This window comes from Chamaea fasciata, unplaced genomic scaffold (genome assembly GCF_029207755.1).
Source record: "Chamaea fasciata isolate MVZ Bird 193981 ecotype frontalis unplaced genomic scaffold, bChaFas1.0.hap1 SCAF_2, whole genome shotgun sequence".
NCBI classification, from domain to species: Eukaryota; Metazoa; Chordata; class Aves; order Passeriformes; family Sylviidae; genus Chamaea; species Chamaea fasciata.
The window spans coordinates 90,428,794-90,445,431 of NW_027094087.1; the positions used below are offsets into that span (position 1 = coordinate 90,428,794).

A 16,638-nucleotide genomic window follows, 5' to 3' on the forward strand; every position below is an offset into this window, starting at 1 on the left:
CAGTCCTCAAAGTATACTAGAAAAATTCCTTCCCCAAACACAAACATGCTTTTTTTTTTTTTTCTGGTTTGTTTCACCATATGTTTGGGTGGAAGCTTTAATTTTGTTTTTAAGTATTATAACAAAAATAGAATGTTTTATATAAATGTACTTTGTCATCACAAATATGCTGAAAGGCTGTGTAAACTGTCTCAAAAAAGTGAAATGCTAAGTAAGAAAGCATCAAGCTTCCTTTTATAAATCCATTTGGTAATAACAACCAAGTTCCAGACTCAGCTGGAAACTGAAAACAAAACCCAGCAATAGAATTTTCCAGTGTTTAGAGAGGAATTAATGTATGTATCAACAAGGGGATACAAGACAGGTAAATTTTGCCCTCCCTCCCACACCCGAGACACCTGCCTGAGAGTTCAGGCACTTCTCAGAGGCAAACAGGGAATCAGAAAAACCCACTCAGCTTTCACCTCGCCACCAAGTGTCTCTCTTCACTGCAGTAAATCTGAAAATTGCAAATGTTAAGGTAATGGAAACAGAGAACAACCAATTCAATTACAAATATTCCCCAGCAGCAGGATAGAGAGCCATAAGGAACATTTCAGCTTGGCAGGGCCTTTCCACAGCAGTTTCTTCAGTGGGCATCATGCCTGTAGTAACACACGCAAGGTAAATGCAGAAAGGAGAAACAAATCAGTCACGCAACGTGCTGGTTCCTTTAAACTGATACAAGACTGGTTTTACAAAGCTCTTGTTGAAACACTGGCATGTGACATGAGGTAACCTCAAACGACCAGGTAAGTAACATTGGGTTACTTGGAGAGAAAACCAGCAGCCCAGGACCAAATAGTGAAAAGGGAAACAGCTTTGTCCATCCCAGAAGCCAGACACAGAGTGTTTACAAAAAAGGCTGTAATTTATCATTTGGTATTTTTAATGATGAAGGTTGTAGCCTGAAGAGCAATTTTTAAAATCAGCTATGTGTATTCTCATCATTTTCTATTTATATAAATTATCTTGGTGTTTCATATGCAAAGCCACCCTCCCTTTAAATTCATCAGATGATAGGCAGGAATTGAAAGAAAAGGAAAATACATTTCTGGCTCAACAGGAATTGAGACTTTAAAAGAACTAGGACAGTCACTTCTCAGAGCAAATTTTCTGCCTGCCACATGAAATACTGAAGACAGAAAGACTTTCAGTAAAACTGTCACTTAGCAAATGCCTCAAGCACAGGAAGGGTGACAGCACTTACAGCCCTGAAGTAACAGCACAGGTGAAAAACAGGAGCTTACTTATTGCACAGCAGTGCAGTTCTCAACTTGCCAAATACCTGTTTGCCCAGATTATCAATTTCAAAAAGGCAGACTGCTGCCAAGCAGCATTACACACCAAAATCCTCAAAACCTAGCAGTACCATGCTGCACTGTGCTTTATCAGCTCGTCACAATTTGAGTGCCACATTCTACTAGAAAACTGCTTTGCCCTGTGCTCTCAAAGGGATTTAAGTGCCTAAGGCACCATCACAATGGCTCCTACCAAGCTCAAACACCATCAACCTTCACATGAAGGTAGAAACATTTGGGGATGGCTGTCACAAGGCTTCTCCATTTCAGCTTTCTCCCATGCTGAATGAAACTCACAGCCAGTTACACTTTCTGTGTGACCAAGTTCAACATTTCTCCATTGCAGCAAGGGTTTCATTGTGTCCCACTCCCTACTGCTCCAGGGAACCATGCAGGAAGCTCAACAGCCTGCTCCATGCCCCTGGAACACCACAACTCAAATAGCACTTCCCATCAGTCATCAAGAAATTCAAAGCATTATTACAGAAACTCAAAAGCAAAAAAAAAACAAAACAAAAACAAAAAAAACCCAGCAGAGGCCGACTGAGGATAAAACTAATGTGTGAGACTACTGTAAGTAAGGGGATTTATTGTCTAAAACTGCCCAGTCTGTGCAGGAAGTCAACCTCCAAGATGATGATTCCATCTCTACCTGCACCCAGGACTGTGTGCTTAGGCTGACTGAGGAGGCTGCACCCATGGTGCTGTTAAGGGCAATGTTAAAGGCTGGACTTCCAGACAGTTTGCATCACCACAAAGCTGCATTCCTGCGTGTGGTGAGCCAAGTGGCTCATGCTTAAGCTATCTAGCTGTGAGGATAAGTAACTAGAGAGGGGTCAAAATAGCCAACACAGTATTGCAGGGTTAACTCAAAAGACCTACAAGTAATTAATCTGTATAAAAGCATTAAAGATCCTGATCTTTCTGTCTGAAATGAGAGCTGCTATTTAATGGGACAAGACAAAAGAAACAGTGGAAGTAGACCGGATATTGTAAAACAGCAGGCTCAAACTTCCAGCTGAAATGCAGTGTTTCGGATACTGAAAACCTTAAGAAGTTGTTAGAGCTGACACACAAGCAACAAAATCTCAAGTAGCTGGCTTGATCTTCTCCATTTAACGAAAAAGTGAGTGACCCAAATGCCTCCTACTCCCAGGTTTTGGCCAACGCATCAGCTTAGAGCAAACACCTTGAAGACAACACAGCCTGTGTTACATGCAGACACTCCGCCCCTGCTCTGCGCTGTTCCTTTTCTGCAGAAGTTCCCTGTTATTTGATATGCACGAGGTAATCTTGCAGCTTGGCTCTTTGTGGTTGGAAGCGTGGCTGGCAGCTGTGCCAGGCACTCCTGCCAAGAAAATATTCTGAGACACCATGGTAATAAAAACGCATCAAAGGAAAAGGCTTTTTTCTTCTTTCATATCACTAAGTACTTAAATCCAGGCAGGGCTTTCCCAGCTCTGCAAGCTTTCAGTATACATACCCAAAGTCCATAAACTGAAGGGGAGACTGACAAATATGCACCAAACAATCCTCTGAAAAGCCATTATAATGTGCCATCATTTACTGTTTAATACCTATTTTTGGATATGAAGTCAGTGATAGATGTTTTCTTGGGGGGTGGGGGGAGGAGTTGTATGTTAAAAAAAAAAAAGAAACCTTGTTATGATGAAATGTTTTGGGACACAATCTTTAGGCAACAATAACTTGGTTAAAAATAAAATGTAATCAACCTTAATGTTGATCAAAATATTTTTCCTCAGATTCCCCAAAAGGCAACCAGCTCCTTTTAACAAGGACAATTCTGTTGCCACCTCTGAACCTTACTCCCGCTAGTTTCACTAAATTCAGCTGTTTGAGCTGTAAAATAAAGAGTTTTGTTTAGGCCAGAATATGCTAAGAAATGGATGCCATGTGCTCCCAGAATCTGTGGCAGTGCATCCTCAAGGAAAATATGTGCAATCCGCTCCTTACTGCTTGTGTCTGTTCAATTGCAACTCCCACCCTTTCTTTGAAAATTTTAAACCTCATGTCAGGAAGGGCATGCCTACTTTTTCTATTTTCAGCAGAAAAGCTGAAAGGAAGGGCAAGCAAGTTACTACCAGGCAGAGGCATTCCCCAGTACTGCTGAAGGCCACCTGGGTGCAGTGGCTGTGCAAACAACCTGCAGATTTCAGAGCCCTCACATGGATCTCTCCACCTCTACCAGCTACATAGAAAGCCGACAAAGTTGCCAAGTAGTAAATCAATGCCTTCATGCTCAGACATGCCTGCTTGCCAAATTAACAGAAGCATACAGAGCACTCTGCCACATGGAGAAAGACTTCCTGAGTTCCCAAAGATGAAAATCAAGAGAACCACGGGCAGAAGCTACAAGCGTATGAAAGAGCAGGCAAGCTCACAAGAGTGTAGGAATGGGGAGGACACACAGAACAGGTCCTTCCAGCTGCCCACAACTTTAGAATGTCCCTTCAGTATGCCTGAGGATGTTCCTGTTTGTTCTTGCAATAATCCAACTCACCCCAGTGATTCTGGGTACTTGGAGATGGTGTGTGAGTCCCTTCCTCCCACATCTGTGCCTCATTTGTCAAGACAGGTGAGCCAGCCTTCAAAACTTCAAAAGCCTGCCTGTCAAGAACAGAAAGCCAGGGAAATGTAATGTAAACTTTGGGCCCAAACTGTGAATAAGACTGAAAACGTGGAGCTACTGAAAAGTGACAGAGGCTGAAATGGCTATGGGATGCTACCTGTACTTAAAATACCAGCACTGCATACGTATTTACAGAGGAACCACATGTTTTCCTTCTTTGGTTTGCAGATGTTTCTTCTTTCTGCAGAGCATTAAAACCGTGTTTGAGGAGAGGAAACAGATGGTAGCTGTAATAGTGGCACTTTTCCAAGGTGGAAAGAAACCATTATAGTGGGGCTTCCACAAGCTTAAGGCTGAGAATGTCAGATTTGTATTGCCTGTTTGCATGATTTAGACAACACGTCACTGCAAGGCTTACAAACGATGCAAATGTAGGGTAGTGACTGACACTGAGAGCCTTAACCCTGTCTCTGTGTCAGTCAGAGCAAAGGGAGTCCTAAACTGCATTCCCATGGCAGTCAGGGATATGGACAATCCATGAGGTCCCAGGTCAGATCTGTTTATCATCTCAGGCTTCAACCTCTGAGCTACTGTTCCATGGGGAGGGGAAGTCTTGCCCAAAACAGAAATTTGTGGAAGAGGGTTGAATTTAGCACAGCAACAGAACTGAAATAGAAGAAGAAAAATAAAAACTACATCCAAATAAAGAGAAATTATGCCATTATCTATCAAAACAATAAACATGGACAAAAATAAGATTTTGGGGTTTTTTTGTATCAATAATAATTTCACAGTTTTTTTCTGAAATAACCCAAAATTCTAATGGAAAATAAATAAATAAATGAAACAACCAGAGAATTCCTTTAAGTAATTTCTGCCTTTTATGGATTTTTATGAGAACGGCAAAAGCAATTAGTCTGGTCATCCAAGTCCAGGTGGCCATTTGATAGAAGTAAAGTGGCTGGGAAGACTGAGGAGCATATCTGGGAAAAAAATAAAAGAAGATGCCATGGGAACACCCTTTACATTTGTTGGGAAAGTGTAGGGTGCATTTTGAAATGTGGAGCAGGAGTCAGAGCTGGAATGTGAAGCAGATGATAATATTAAACTAGGGAGCATGATTTTGGTAGCTAAGTATATCCAGAAGGAGAAGATAATGTATCTGTAAGGGGCAGGAGAATAAGGTGAAGATGAGGAAGATGAGAAATAATCAATCAAAGCTTTGCCAGAGAAAGCTGTCCAGATTTGTGAGATGCAGCAGAGGAAGGCACTTGAGGGACTCGGTGAGAGGATCACACCTTGGTAAGAGAGTAAGGCAAGGTCAGTAATGTGCCGTGGGGGCTGGGAATGTGAGTAAATCAGAATTTGGTCAGAGCAGAGGGAGAAGGATCTCTAAGGCAAGTGATGGTGGCCCAGAAAGGTTGTGTGAGTGCAAGCCTGACACAGGGGACTTGTCAGCAGGAAAGCAGCCAGAGGCACAAAGGCTGTTCTGGTAGAAGAGTGAAAGATTACAGACACACCCAGACTTACCATTCCTAACCTCAGGCACTGGGAGATGTTAGGTTGGGTGCTGAGCTACTCCAGGCTTCCTGGCCCCCAACCCAGTCATAGGAATGACCAGTGCACCTTAGAAGGTGGAAGGACTTCCCTTCTTAACATGCCCGCTTCTCTCTGTTCAGCACACAAGGGTTTTAGAACTCCTCTTCTGACTCAAAAAGCTCAAAACTACCTGGGATACATCTCAGCCTGCCTGCAGAATAATTTGGGAAAAAAAACCCCCACAAGCTAAGGAGGAAGAACATTTTTTTTCCCACCTAGAATCCTACAAAGGAGAAAATCCCTTGATGCCTGAAGCTGTACCGTGGGGAAGCCAGGGGAACCTCTGCACTTCAATTACTCCTGAGCACCGAGCTATTGAAAAAGTCTGAACATGATCTTGGGCTGTTAAGGAAATCTTTGGTTACAAAAGGTTTCTGAAACAACAGAACTGCAGTGAAGCCAGATAGAGGATTATTAGACCCAAGGACTCCTAGAAGGGGAGACAGCGACACAGAAACTGTCTGAGCAACCTGAAAGCAACAAGGGAGGGAGGGGAGTAAAGGAAAAAGGAAACCCGAAACCTATAAATACAACCACTGTCTGCATAAAAGCGCTGCCTTTGGCCTGAGAATACCTGCACAAGGATTACTACACAGAGGAAGAAAGAGAAGGGGGAGGAGAGGGACCAGCTAAATCACGACAACGTGGAACTGGCTGTAAAGTAAAGGCTGCCTTTCCTCTCTCTTTTTTTTTTTTTTTTTTTTTTTTTTTTTAATTCTCCCTTTAAATATTCAAGTTTAACAAGCTAAAAATCCACACACGGTCAGAGCTGCCAGCAAGCATGAAAACAGCATTGGGAGCTGATGGTGACTTACATGAAGGTCACAGTGTACCTGCAGCTGCACAGCTGAGAGACAGGCACTGTCACAGGCAAACCTCCCACTCTGGAGCCTCCCTCTCCTTCAGTTCAGGAAGAAAAGGCTCCCACATTCCTAACCAAATCCACCACACATTTTTTTAAATTTATCTTGCCACAAAAAAGATAGATCAACATTTTCATGGGAGTGGAAATAGTCATGTGCAAATTACTAAAATAAACCGCAACAGACAGTATGCCCTAGCAAATATCAGACTGGCTTTCTTCTTAAGCATTCAGAAAATTAAAATAGGAAATTAAACAAATATCCAGACATTTGATAAAGACATGTTTTGAAAATAGGAGGATAATCAATAGGAAAAACCAGGAAGGAGAAAAAAAAAAGTGTGTATGTGACCTTTATTTGTAATTTAATGCTTGTTCTTGTGAGATCAAATCTTGTTTCCCTCCCCCAAAAAATGTTATTTAGAAGGTAAAATACCTTTTCTCCCTATCCAAGAAAACAGAGGCAGCTGATCTGCTCATTTCATATTTGTCATTTAATCTATGTGTTCATCAGACTATCAGTATCAGCCATCTTGCTAATTATCTCCTTCCACCACATGGAAATTGAAAAAGATGGAAAAGTCACCCTTAGGAAACAGAGGACTAGGAAAATGGGAAGATATATTTCAAGTTTTGATACTGAAATGAATAATACTTTATAATTTCTGTATTTTCAAATCACTATTTTCCCTCACATGACAAGAAGATACAAGACTTCTGTAGTCTGGAAACCAAGAATAAAGGGCAAACCAAACATTTTCAAAGGATGCAAAAACCACCTCTCTTGTCTTTCCAGGTAACTTTTTATTCTGAAATATGTTCACATCTCTGCATAAGCAATAGCCAGGATAACACTCCTAGACCTAATCAAAGATCACCTCATTGTGCACTGCTTCTTAGTTCTAGTTTTGAACACACAAGTATTTACATTTTCAACAAATGTAACAAATAAAACAATCTCAGGAGTTTTCATGATCTTTCTACAATGCTAAAACCGTTTGAGCAGATCTGCTCTAATTTTTAATCCGTACAGACGTAAATCTACATTTACCACCATTAATACATGCAACTCTTCATTCTCATGAAAGCGCAATTTAGTTCCACCCAAAATACTGGCTTGCAGTGCTTACAGTTAGCTGAGCTTTCCACTACCTCATATCAGACCTGTTTTGCTTGACAAACCTGTAATTTCCCCGACTGAAGTACAGCCGAGTAAGATAAAAAGGGAAATCAAAAAATGGGAATCAAGACCCATTTAGAGTATATGACTGCGATAACAGCTACCAAAAACTACTCAAAACGATGTTCCAAAGCATGCTTCAGGAATAACTAAGCACTAGAAAATGTTAATTAGTGTTAATATCAACAAAAGTTTAACCTGCTGAGAAAAACTCTTAATGTTTTCTTTTCTATTAATGACAGCATGCATAAAGAAAGCTAGTCAAATTGCCAGGATTTTCTGTAAATCCTACAAAATCACTAACAGCATCCACACAACACATTATTTAAGACCAGCAGCTCCTCCTACCAGCGCACTGGGAAACCGCATTTAATCTTTGCATCAATTCTTCTAGGGCCATTTCTTCAATTTTCAGCCAGCATCTCATTCTCAGATAAAACAAAAAGAATCCACAGCAAACATGCCTCCCCCCTGCTCAGGGATTAAAGGAGACAGGGGGGAAAAACCCCCAAACCAGCCCACTACGGCAGCGCTTGGCAGCGCTGCATTCCAGTCGCTCCGCACGGCTCCCGTCGGCACAAAGGGAGGCAGGAGCCCCCGGTCCCCGCCGGCGGTGCCTGGGCGAGGCGGGCGCTGCTGGCAGCCGGAGCCGGGGATGTCAATGGCACCGCTCCGGACTTCTGTGCCCTGTGCCGCGGGTGGGCTTGCCCGCAGCGGATCCTCAAACGCCGGGATGGATGCGAAGCGCCGAGGAGCTGACGCGCGGCCGGCGCTGGGAAGGGCTGCGCTGCATCCCGCGGGAGCAGCCGGAGCTCGCACAACGCCCCAGCACCACTCACGTGAACGCCGGGGCTCCTCCACCTTCCTGCCAGCTCGCTGCAGGGGTGAGCAGTTGGGGAGGAAAATGCCTCCCCACTGACAACGCCGAGGAGATCCCGCGCCCTCCAGCCCGCAGGATGCCCTCACGTTCCGTTTGGAATGGTCATTTTTGAAGGCTGAGGACTTCAAATTTCCTTTAAACGCTGCCGAATTTCCTTTAAACACAACTGTCTTCTGGATTCCTTGGAGGAGTTTGCTTAAATGTTGTGCCACAGCAGCCTTACAACTCTGTGAAATCTGTATTTCCACAGCAACTGTATTCCCACCTTAGGCAAAGGGGTTTTAGAGCCGGGCTCTATGGACCCCTCAAGGTGTATGGCAATAGAACTGCTGCAGAAGGCAGCCAGGAAAATCAAACCTCACAACCAGGAAACTTCAACTTAATATAGAGAGCACAGTGCCACTGGAAAACTTTCAGGGACACAGAAAAACCTGCGAGACTGAAAGCAGTGCAATGCTTCTCTGTACAACTGCTCCTCATAATTGATTTTCACTGCTTTTATACAGGCTGTTTTACAAGTTTAATACTATGATGCTTTTAACACTTCTTTTCCCAAAGATCATCTTGATGGCTACTAAATCTTATTGTTGGCAGATTTTTGCTGATGGTCAGCTGAATCCCCCTCACTCTTCTAATCATCCCATTGGTTTTATCCTATTTTTAAACCAAAATTAGCAAGTTATCCATGGCTAAAAGAAAAAGGGATGTTTTTTGTTATGTTTAGAAGGACTGCATTGTTTTATTTAAGATAAAGATTCTCTTCTACAGATTGCATACAGCAGGCAAAATCAGCAGCCCTTCTGAGGGATATAAGTGGACACATGGGATGAGTTGTTCATAACTCTCAACAATACCATTAGAGAGGACATGAACTAAAAAAAGTTTTTAAGAGAACCCATCAAACTATCTAGGCTTCCTCTGCCAATAAAATTAATTTAGATAATTCATTTACTACATTAATTCACATTATTTTCACTCAAAGTATGACAGGCCCCCAGCAACTCCATGTATTAGACATGACTAGAGCCATATATGTTTCCATTTCAGTATTAACAGAAGTGACAAAATGAAGTCTTTAGTCAAGGTTTTCCATAACAAAGCATCACCACTGAAAAACATGACCTATAGGAATTTTGTATGCAAAAAGTATTTTGTTTATGCGACTGCCATTTGAGACTGCATGTATGCAAAGGAACAAGTGATGGGCAGCAAGACCACAACTACCAGACCAGGTTCTTGCCATTCTGGTGGTCACCCAGGGGGAGCAAATGCATGAGAAAAGGTGTGGAAGTCTGCAGGTGCACTTGGATAGCTGAGGCTTGTTATCAAACAAAAGTTGTGCGACCATACTGCATCCACAGACAGCCCAGGGAGAACTCCAGATGTCAGACAGTCAGTGGGATTTGTTATTACAGCCATTGCAGCAAGGCCTAAGGCATTTTTGCACTTGCAGAACAGCAAAGTTTACTTGTAAGATTACACTGTTTCCTGGAGCAGCAAGAAGTGCAGCAAATGTGCTCATTCATAAGCACCTACTGCAAGAGAAGATCATAGTTCAATCCCAGATTTCCCTGAGTATCCTGCCTCAATTCAACAGTAATTTCATGTTTTCTTTAGAGAATCAGCAGACTGCTTAAGCTTCCCATATATCAAAGGTCCACCTTTCCATGAGTTTTGCTGAGTTTCTCAGTGAAATAACATATGAAGAAAAAAACGTAGTGAAGAATTTTACCACATCAGCCAGTCAACTTTCAGAATCATAAGCACATAATAACTTAGACTTGTACAAAATGAATGGAGAACCCTAATACGTTAGCTAAACCTCAGTTACACAAATGATGCCACTTTATATATACTTTCTACACCTTCAAACAAATTCCCAACATGCAAAGTAAGAGCAGAGCATCCATGTGAAAGGTTTAGTTAGTTGGGCTGAAAATTAGTTTACCTAAAAGTGGATTATTTGTAATCATGTATTTGTTTTATCATATTCCTTCGTCGAATCCAGGCAGTCTTGTCTTCCTGAGTAAGAAGCTTTGGCATAGCTTCTCTACTGAATGAAACAGAGTATTTGAAGATACTTAACCAAATGTGGGATTACAATCTCTGCTGGTTTGAAACAGGATCATCCATGGTTTCATGAACCATCTCGAGTCAGACTAAAGAAACAGACCTTAAACTAATTAAAATCAACTCTTAACAGGAAAACCCAACTGAGTTTTCTTGCAACACGAAGCAATCCAGTATCTGACTGTGCGCTATGTAAGGAATCAAAACAGTCCAGAAAATACAACATGACTACATTTCAGGGAAGAGCTACTGCAGTCTGCACTCTCTTCAAGTTCTTATTTGATCCCTACACCCCTTCAGATCATCATGACAACCATGTTATGGAATTAAACATGCCATTTCAGTCCCACACATCTCATGCCTCATTAAAATTTGATAGTATAAGGACTGATGCCCAGTTCTACCACTGAGGGTCTGTAAATACAACAGGAAATGTTGTAATTTTTCAGATACAATATGATTCTTCTAAATTATTTTTTAAATTAAAAATTCAAGCTGCTTCTGGAATTCTGGTTTATAACTTCTGCTTATGTATTACCTTCAGCAAAGTATCTTCACCAGTCCCAGGCAAGCCCCTGCTGCAACAGAGGAATTCATAAAGAAATTTAACAAGTACACAGCCTTTCAGTTCTGTCTTAGATGTTTAAAATGCATTGGAAACATTTTTTTGTCAAATGGTCTGTACTCCTGTTTCTTTCAGTGAAACTGCAAGGATAATAAGAAAGGCACAAATGTATTACAGAATTTAATCAATCGATTTCCATGGCTGCATGGGTATAATATTTGACCTGATTAGTATTGATATTTTTCTATTAGATTTGAAAGCCTCATCAACATTATTTTTTCCTTCAGTTCTCTACTTTACTCTGGTTTTGGCTGTAGTCTTCAGCAAATCCTGTTCAAACACAGCCAACATCACACATCTTTTATTTCCAAATGGTTTCACCCAAATAGGATTACCTAGTTTTTCAAGAAAATGTGGCTATTTTGAAAATGTTCCAGAAGTAACACACAGCTATCCACTCATGTGGGGGGGGCAGACTAGTAACCATAAATCGTTAACATATAATCATGTAATGAGTTTTGCTTGAGTAAAAGATGCTTTGAACAATATACATAAAGATTTCTCTGCTAACTTTACGTTGATCTCTGCAACATCAGTCATCAGTGAGTTCCAAAATTTAATTATGTGCTGTAAGAAAAACTGCTTTTGTTTAAACTACCCTCCTGAAAGTTTTCTGTATGCCCCAGTTTCTCTTTTGTGAAGCAGTGGGGAAAAAACAACAACAACAAGAAAAAAAAACAAACCACCCTACAGGAAATAAACACTCTCCTTTCACATCCCCAAGCCATTCATGACTATACAGACCGCCACTGTAGGTGATATTATGTCTCCTCCAATTGCTTGTTTTCCAGACACAAAATTTCCTACACTAATTAGTTCCTATTTGTATAAAAGCAACCCCATACCTCTTGCCGCCTCCACCGTTCCTCCACGTACACTAATTCTACTCCAACAAAGGGAACAAAACTGGACATGGTACTCCAGAAGTAGGCACAGCAGAGATTACTCAGTGACATAAGGATTTTGCTGTTCTCAGTTTCCCTCTCAGTGGCTTGTAATGTTTTGTTTGCCTTTCGGACCAGCACTGAATGCCAGCCGAGCTGCTGCTGTTTTCAGGGAACTACCCATAGCCAGTTAAGGTCTCTCAGTGAGGGTAACAGTTTAGTTTACAGAATGGCATTTTCTTTTCTCATCTGTATCGCTTGTACAAACAATTAATTTCACCTTCTCTACTGATCACTGACTTAGCACCACCAATTTATCCTCCAACGGTTTGCACTCGGCACTGAATTTTACTATTTTGAATAAATATTTGCAAATTTTCTCTTTCCACGCTTTTTTCCATTTCCAGCTCACTTAGGATTACGTTGAACAGCTGCAGGAACCCCTGCAGAAATCCCTGCTTTTTCTCCACCAGTAACTTCCCCTCCATCCACAGAAAACTGACCACCTAAAGCAACTCTCTATTTCTTATTTTTCAGTCAATTACTAACCCACAAGAGGGCTTCCAATTTAACCCATAGGAGCTTCGTTTCTCTGTGAGCCTAAGAGTGGCTGCAGCAGAAGAAAAATGTTGACTATAAAGTAGGACTACAAGAAAAGAAAACATGCAGAGGTTTTTCCCTGCTGCCGCTTTGCATGGGCCCTGTCACATCACTTGCAGTGGGGGGAACAGGCAGAGCATATGGATGGTTGTGCCCGTGCAGATGAATCCCCTGCCAAACATCCCATACAGCTTTCTAGTGATACCACATGGTCAGCATCAGGCAGCCCTTCTTCTGAATGGCCCCACCCACCACATGCCACAGAACTCCAGAGACTCTGTGAGCAGCGAAGCTACAGCATCCACAGCACCACTGCTCTCTAAAGACACTGCAAACAGAGCTGGGGTGACTTACCTAAGCTGGGCTCCTGCAGAGAGGGAAGAGACCCATTGAACGTGGTTTTCATAAATTTAGGTCCTCTCAGGTCCTACAAAAAACTGCCACATACACCCACTGCACAAGGGTGATACTGATCCCCAGCCTTAAATAAAAGGGAAAAAGAAGGGAAACAGGACAGTTGATACGAAAGATCCAAACAGAAAATGCATTTTTAACATTTCAACCTCCTCTTGGCACGAGTTCTTCCTTCATGAAGAAAAGGGATTTTTCCCTTTTATTTCCCTGAATGACTGAGTTCTCTTGGTAATCAGCCCAGTTAGGCTTTATTATGTAAAGCATCTGGGATTTGAAACTGGGATTCATAAGCAGAGATGGCAGTATTCTGGCTTTGGCAGCCCCTCACTCTTTCACAAGGAGAAAATTGTTCCTAGATTCACAATCTCAAGAAATACAGAGAACTTAACAAATACATGGAGGAAGGAGGGAAAACAAAAAATCAAAGTTTTTCTTCTTAAAAACTTGACACTCAAAGCACTCATACAAAGCCAGAGCACGGGCAAGGTTCATTCAGACAGGAGCACAGACTAAAGAAGCTTTCAGATGTGCAAGAACAGTTAATAGAATAACGCCATCAAAATTATGTCTCATTTAATTAATATATTGATTTACCAAATCTCCAACAGGTCCTCAGTGTCTCCTCAACCTCAGTAAATTCTCCTTTGAGAAATTACGTGCCATACAGAAGAGGTCCTAGCAGCTGCACTCCGGGTTCCCTCATCTGGGATGTGTGATACCCCCACACAGGGACTAGGCTGAGGTGACACCCGGATCAAGTTCTTAGCAGTAGGGGAAAAGCTTCACCCTCCCCTTCCTTTTCCGTTATTATGCAGGCCCATGACTGAAAAGTAATAAAAGACAGATGAAATTGGATTGCCTCTTCTCCAGTTTAGCCCAGTCTTGCTACAATCCAGCTCCCTGTACTTTCAGTCTTCCCCAAAAAGCTGGCTTCTTCCCCCAGCAACTGCAATCTAGACTCTCCTTAAAAAAAATAAAAACCAAACCAAAACAAAAGCAAAACCAAACACATTAATTAGTTCTTAAAGCTTAATTTAGTTACTGACTTTCCTATTTTGTTTCTTCCATAACCTGTGTCTCAGCTTCACGCTACGGCAGCATTCCTCATACTGCTGAGAAGTTTTGTAGTTAGGCCCTTCAGCCTGAATCAACTTAAAATGACTGACCAGATGACAGGTTTCAATACTTCCTAGCATAACAGGAAGGGCCTTCTTTTTCCCCAGCCTCCCTTGCCTGGATGAAACGTCATTTGAATCTCTTCTGTTTGTCTGCTGTGTTTCTAAAGAGTACCAAGTTTCTTTGTAAGTGCTTCATTCAGATTTCTTCTTTGTCCTTCTTTGCCACATGGGATTAAGTAATCACTGCAGAGCCAACAGCCTTGAAAGAGTTTATTTAATTTAACACCTCCAGTTGCCCCTGCTCCAGCTGAGTGGTGCTCCAGTCTTTTATTCTTCTTCAGTCTGAGGAGCTAAACTATCCAGATGTGCCCACAGCTGCACTCCTCTAAAAGCAGGCATGGCAATAAATGAATGAATGTTGCCTTTTGCCAATGCAGTGCCAAGACCCTTCCTTTCTAAGTTTACTGAGATATCTTCATAGATGAAGGAAGTACTTTGTGTAGGAAGTTAGGAAGACTGAGAACAGGAAGCATAAAGGTGAGCAGGGAATGAATTTGCTGCAAAAAGGAGTAACATGGAAGGAAATGAAGCATCACTGTTATTTCCTTCAGTGGGACACTACCATATATGTGTAGTTTAAGGAAAGGCCTCATAAGGGAAACTACTCCAACCCGGAAAGAAATGAAACCACAGTACTTTAAATGTAGAAAAATAAAATAGTGAATGCCAGGGAGCCCTGGTTTCAGAAGCTCAGCTACTGGTACCGTGATAATTAAATAGACAGTAGAGCATAGATGCAGAAATGCCACAGTAATATTCTTCCATAAACTTAGTATTATGTATGCAAATGCTGAAATTAAATGGATTCAGAAAACACACCCCTTTTGTATTCTGTTGGTAGGGTGATTTTCTTTTCAAAGGAAATGCTGGATGAGGGGTCATAAAATTAATTTCCTCCCTGCAAAAGAGTCTGTCCAACATTTTTTTAGAGCTCAAACCTAAAATGTATTAGGCTTTAAATCAAATGACGTGTGTGCGTTCAGATTTTGAGTATTAAAAGTCTATATTTTATGACATGCCCTACTTTGTAAAAATCCCTATTTCAAAAGAATGAGCTGCACACATAAAAGTTCAGCAGGTCTCCCATTCAAGTCAGGGTTGATTTAAAACACTCAGGAAATTTCTCTGTAACAAAAAGTGATATTTAACTGCCACATATAATTGTTAATTTTACATACAATCAATGACATAAAAAGTACACAGAATAAAAAAGCAGGGTTTTTTCAGGACTATTCAATTTGATTACACAGAATAAAACTGAAGTGCTTACCCCGAGGAACAGGCTGACAAATTTTAACACAGATAAAGGGCTCAGTAGAAGGATGTCAACTTTAATTTGGAACTTTTTTAAAATCACAGAACCATTAGGTTGGAAAAGACCTTTAAGATCACTGAGTCCAACCATTAACGCAGCACTGCCAACTCCACCTCCAAACTGTGTCCCCAAGTGCCACATCTACACAGATTTTAAATACCTCCAGGGATAGAACGGGATGTATCTTAAAATTTGACTGCCCTTTTCCCCTTGCTCATCTTAAAAAGACGCATTCAGTGGAGTTTTAGGGTGACAGAAACCTTTTCCCTCTATATAAAAGAAAGTAGTGCAGTGTTCAAGGAATACACTGAGGACCTGGGAAGATTCAGTTTGTGGCTGGTCTGGCTGAGCTGCCCACCTCTGGCAGATGTGCTCCCCAGGGCTGCTTATCATCCCACACTGAGTGCTGACCTCCCTCCTGGAATGCACCTCAAGCACTCTTAAAGGACTTGGCTTTCTCTTAATGCAAAATAGGAAAATTTAAATAAGAAAGTAATCTTTCTATTATTCATCTAGAAATCTATTTTTATTAATCATTTAGAAATAGGAAAGTAATCTCCAACAACCATGAGGGTATTTCACCTGCAACCAAACAGGCCACACCCCAAACAAGATCTCAGTCTTGATGCAGAATGCTCACATTCATCGCAGCTCTTGCAGTGGTGCTGTTGTGTCCTTCACAACAGAGAAGTTTTCAAGCTCTATTTCCTTACCAGACCTATTGCCATATCTATTTTAATGCAAACAACCCTCAGTAAATAAAGCAGCATTATTTTGTTATTTTTGTTGGTGGACAATTAATACAGCAGGTACTATCAAAAGTGGCAGAAGATTCCAGGTAGGAAAAAATACATCTAAAAAAGTGTATTCCAAACAATTACAACTTTTTCATTCCTTGACAAGCAAAAATCACTATATCCAATTTACAAGGACTTGTTGTGTGGGGGTTTTTTGATTAGGATAGGAAATAGTAAATATTTTCAGATCCCCTTCATTTTCCATTTAATGTTCTTCATGGCATATTGTACTTCTCAAACAAGCCTAATTAAACTGATCTTTCCTGGGAGACGGTCTACACAATACCCTCAGTAGATGAGGGAA

The 16,638-nt window shown here is 41.3% G+C and overlaps 1 protein-coding gene across 2 annotated transcripts in view; it reads right to left on the bottom strand.

The window, feature by feature from the left end:
- The window catches only part of MCF2L (MCF.2 cell line derived transforming sequence like), a 127,179-nt gene extending 114,099 nt beyond the window's left edge, over positions 1-13,080 (bottom strand). Inside the window, exon 1 of one of the 2 annotated variants that reach the window (XM_066176744.1) lies at positions 12,985-13,080. In XM_066176744.1, coding sequence (XP_066032841.1) covers positions 12,985-13,036 — 52 coding nt within the window. In that variant the 5' untranslated portion in view covers positions 13,037-13,080. Of the gene's footprint in view, positions 1-7,919; positions 8,251-12,984 lie in introns of those variants that run through there. The other variant, XM_066176743.1, reaches the window with a different exon arrangement.
- Positions 13,081-16,638: the final 3,558 nt, after the last annotated feature.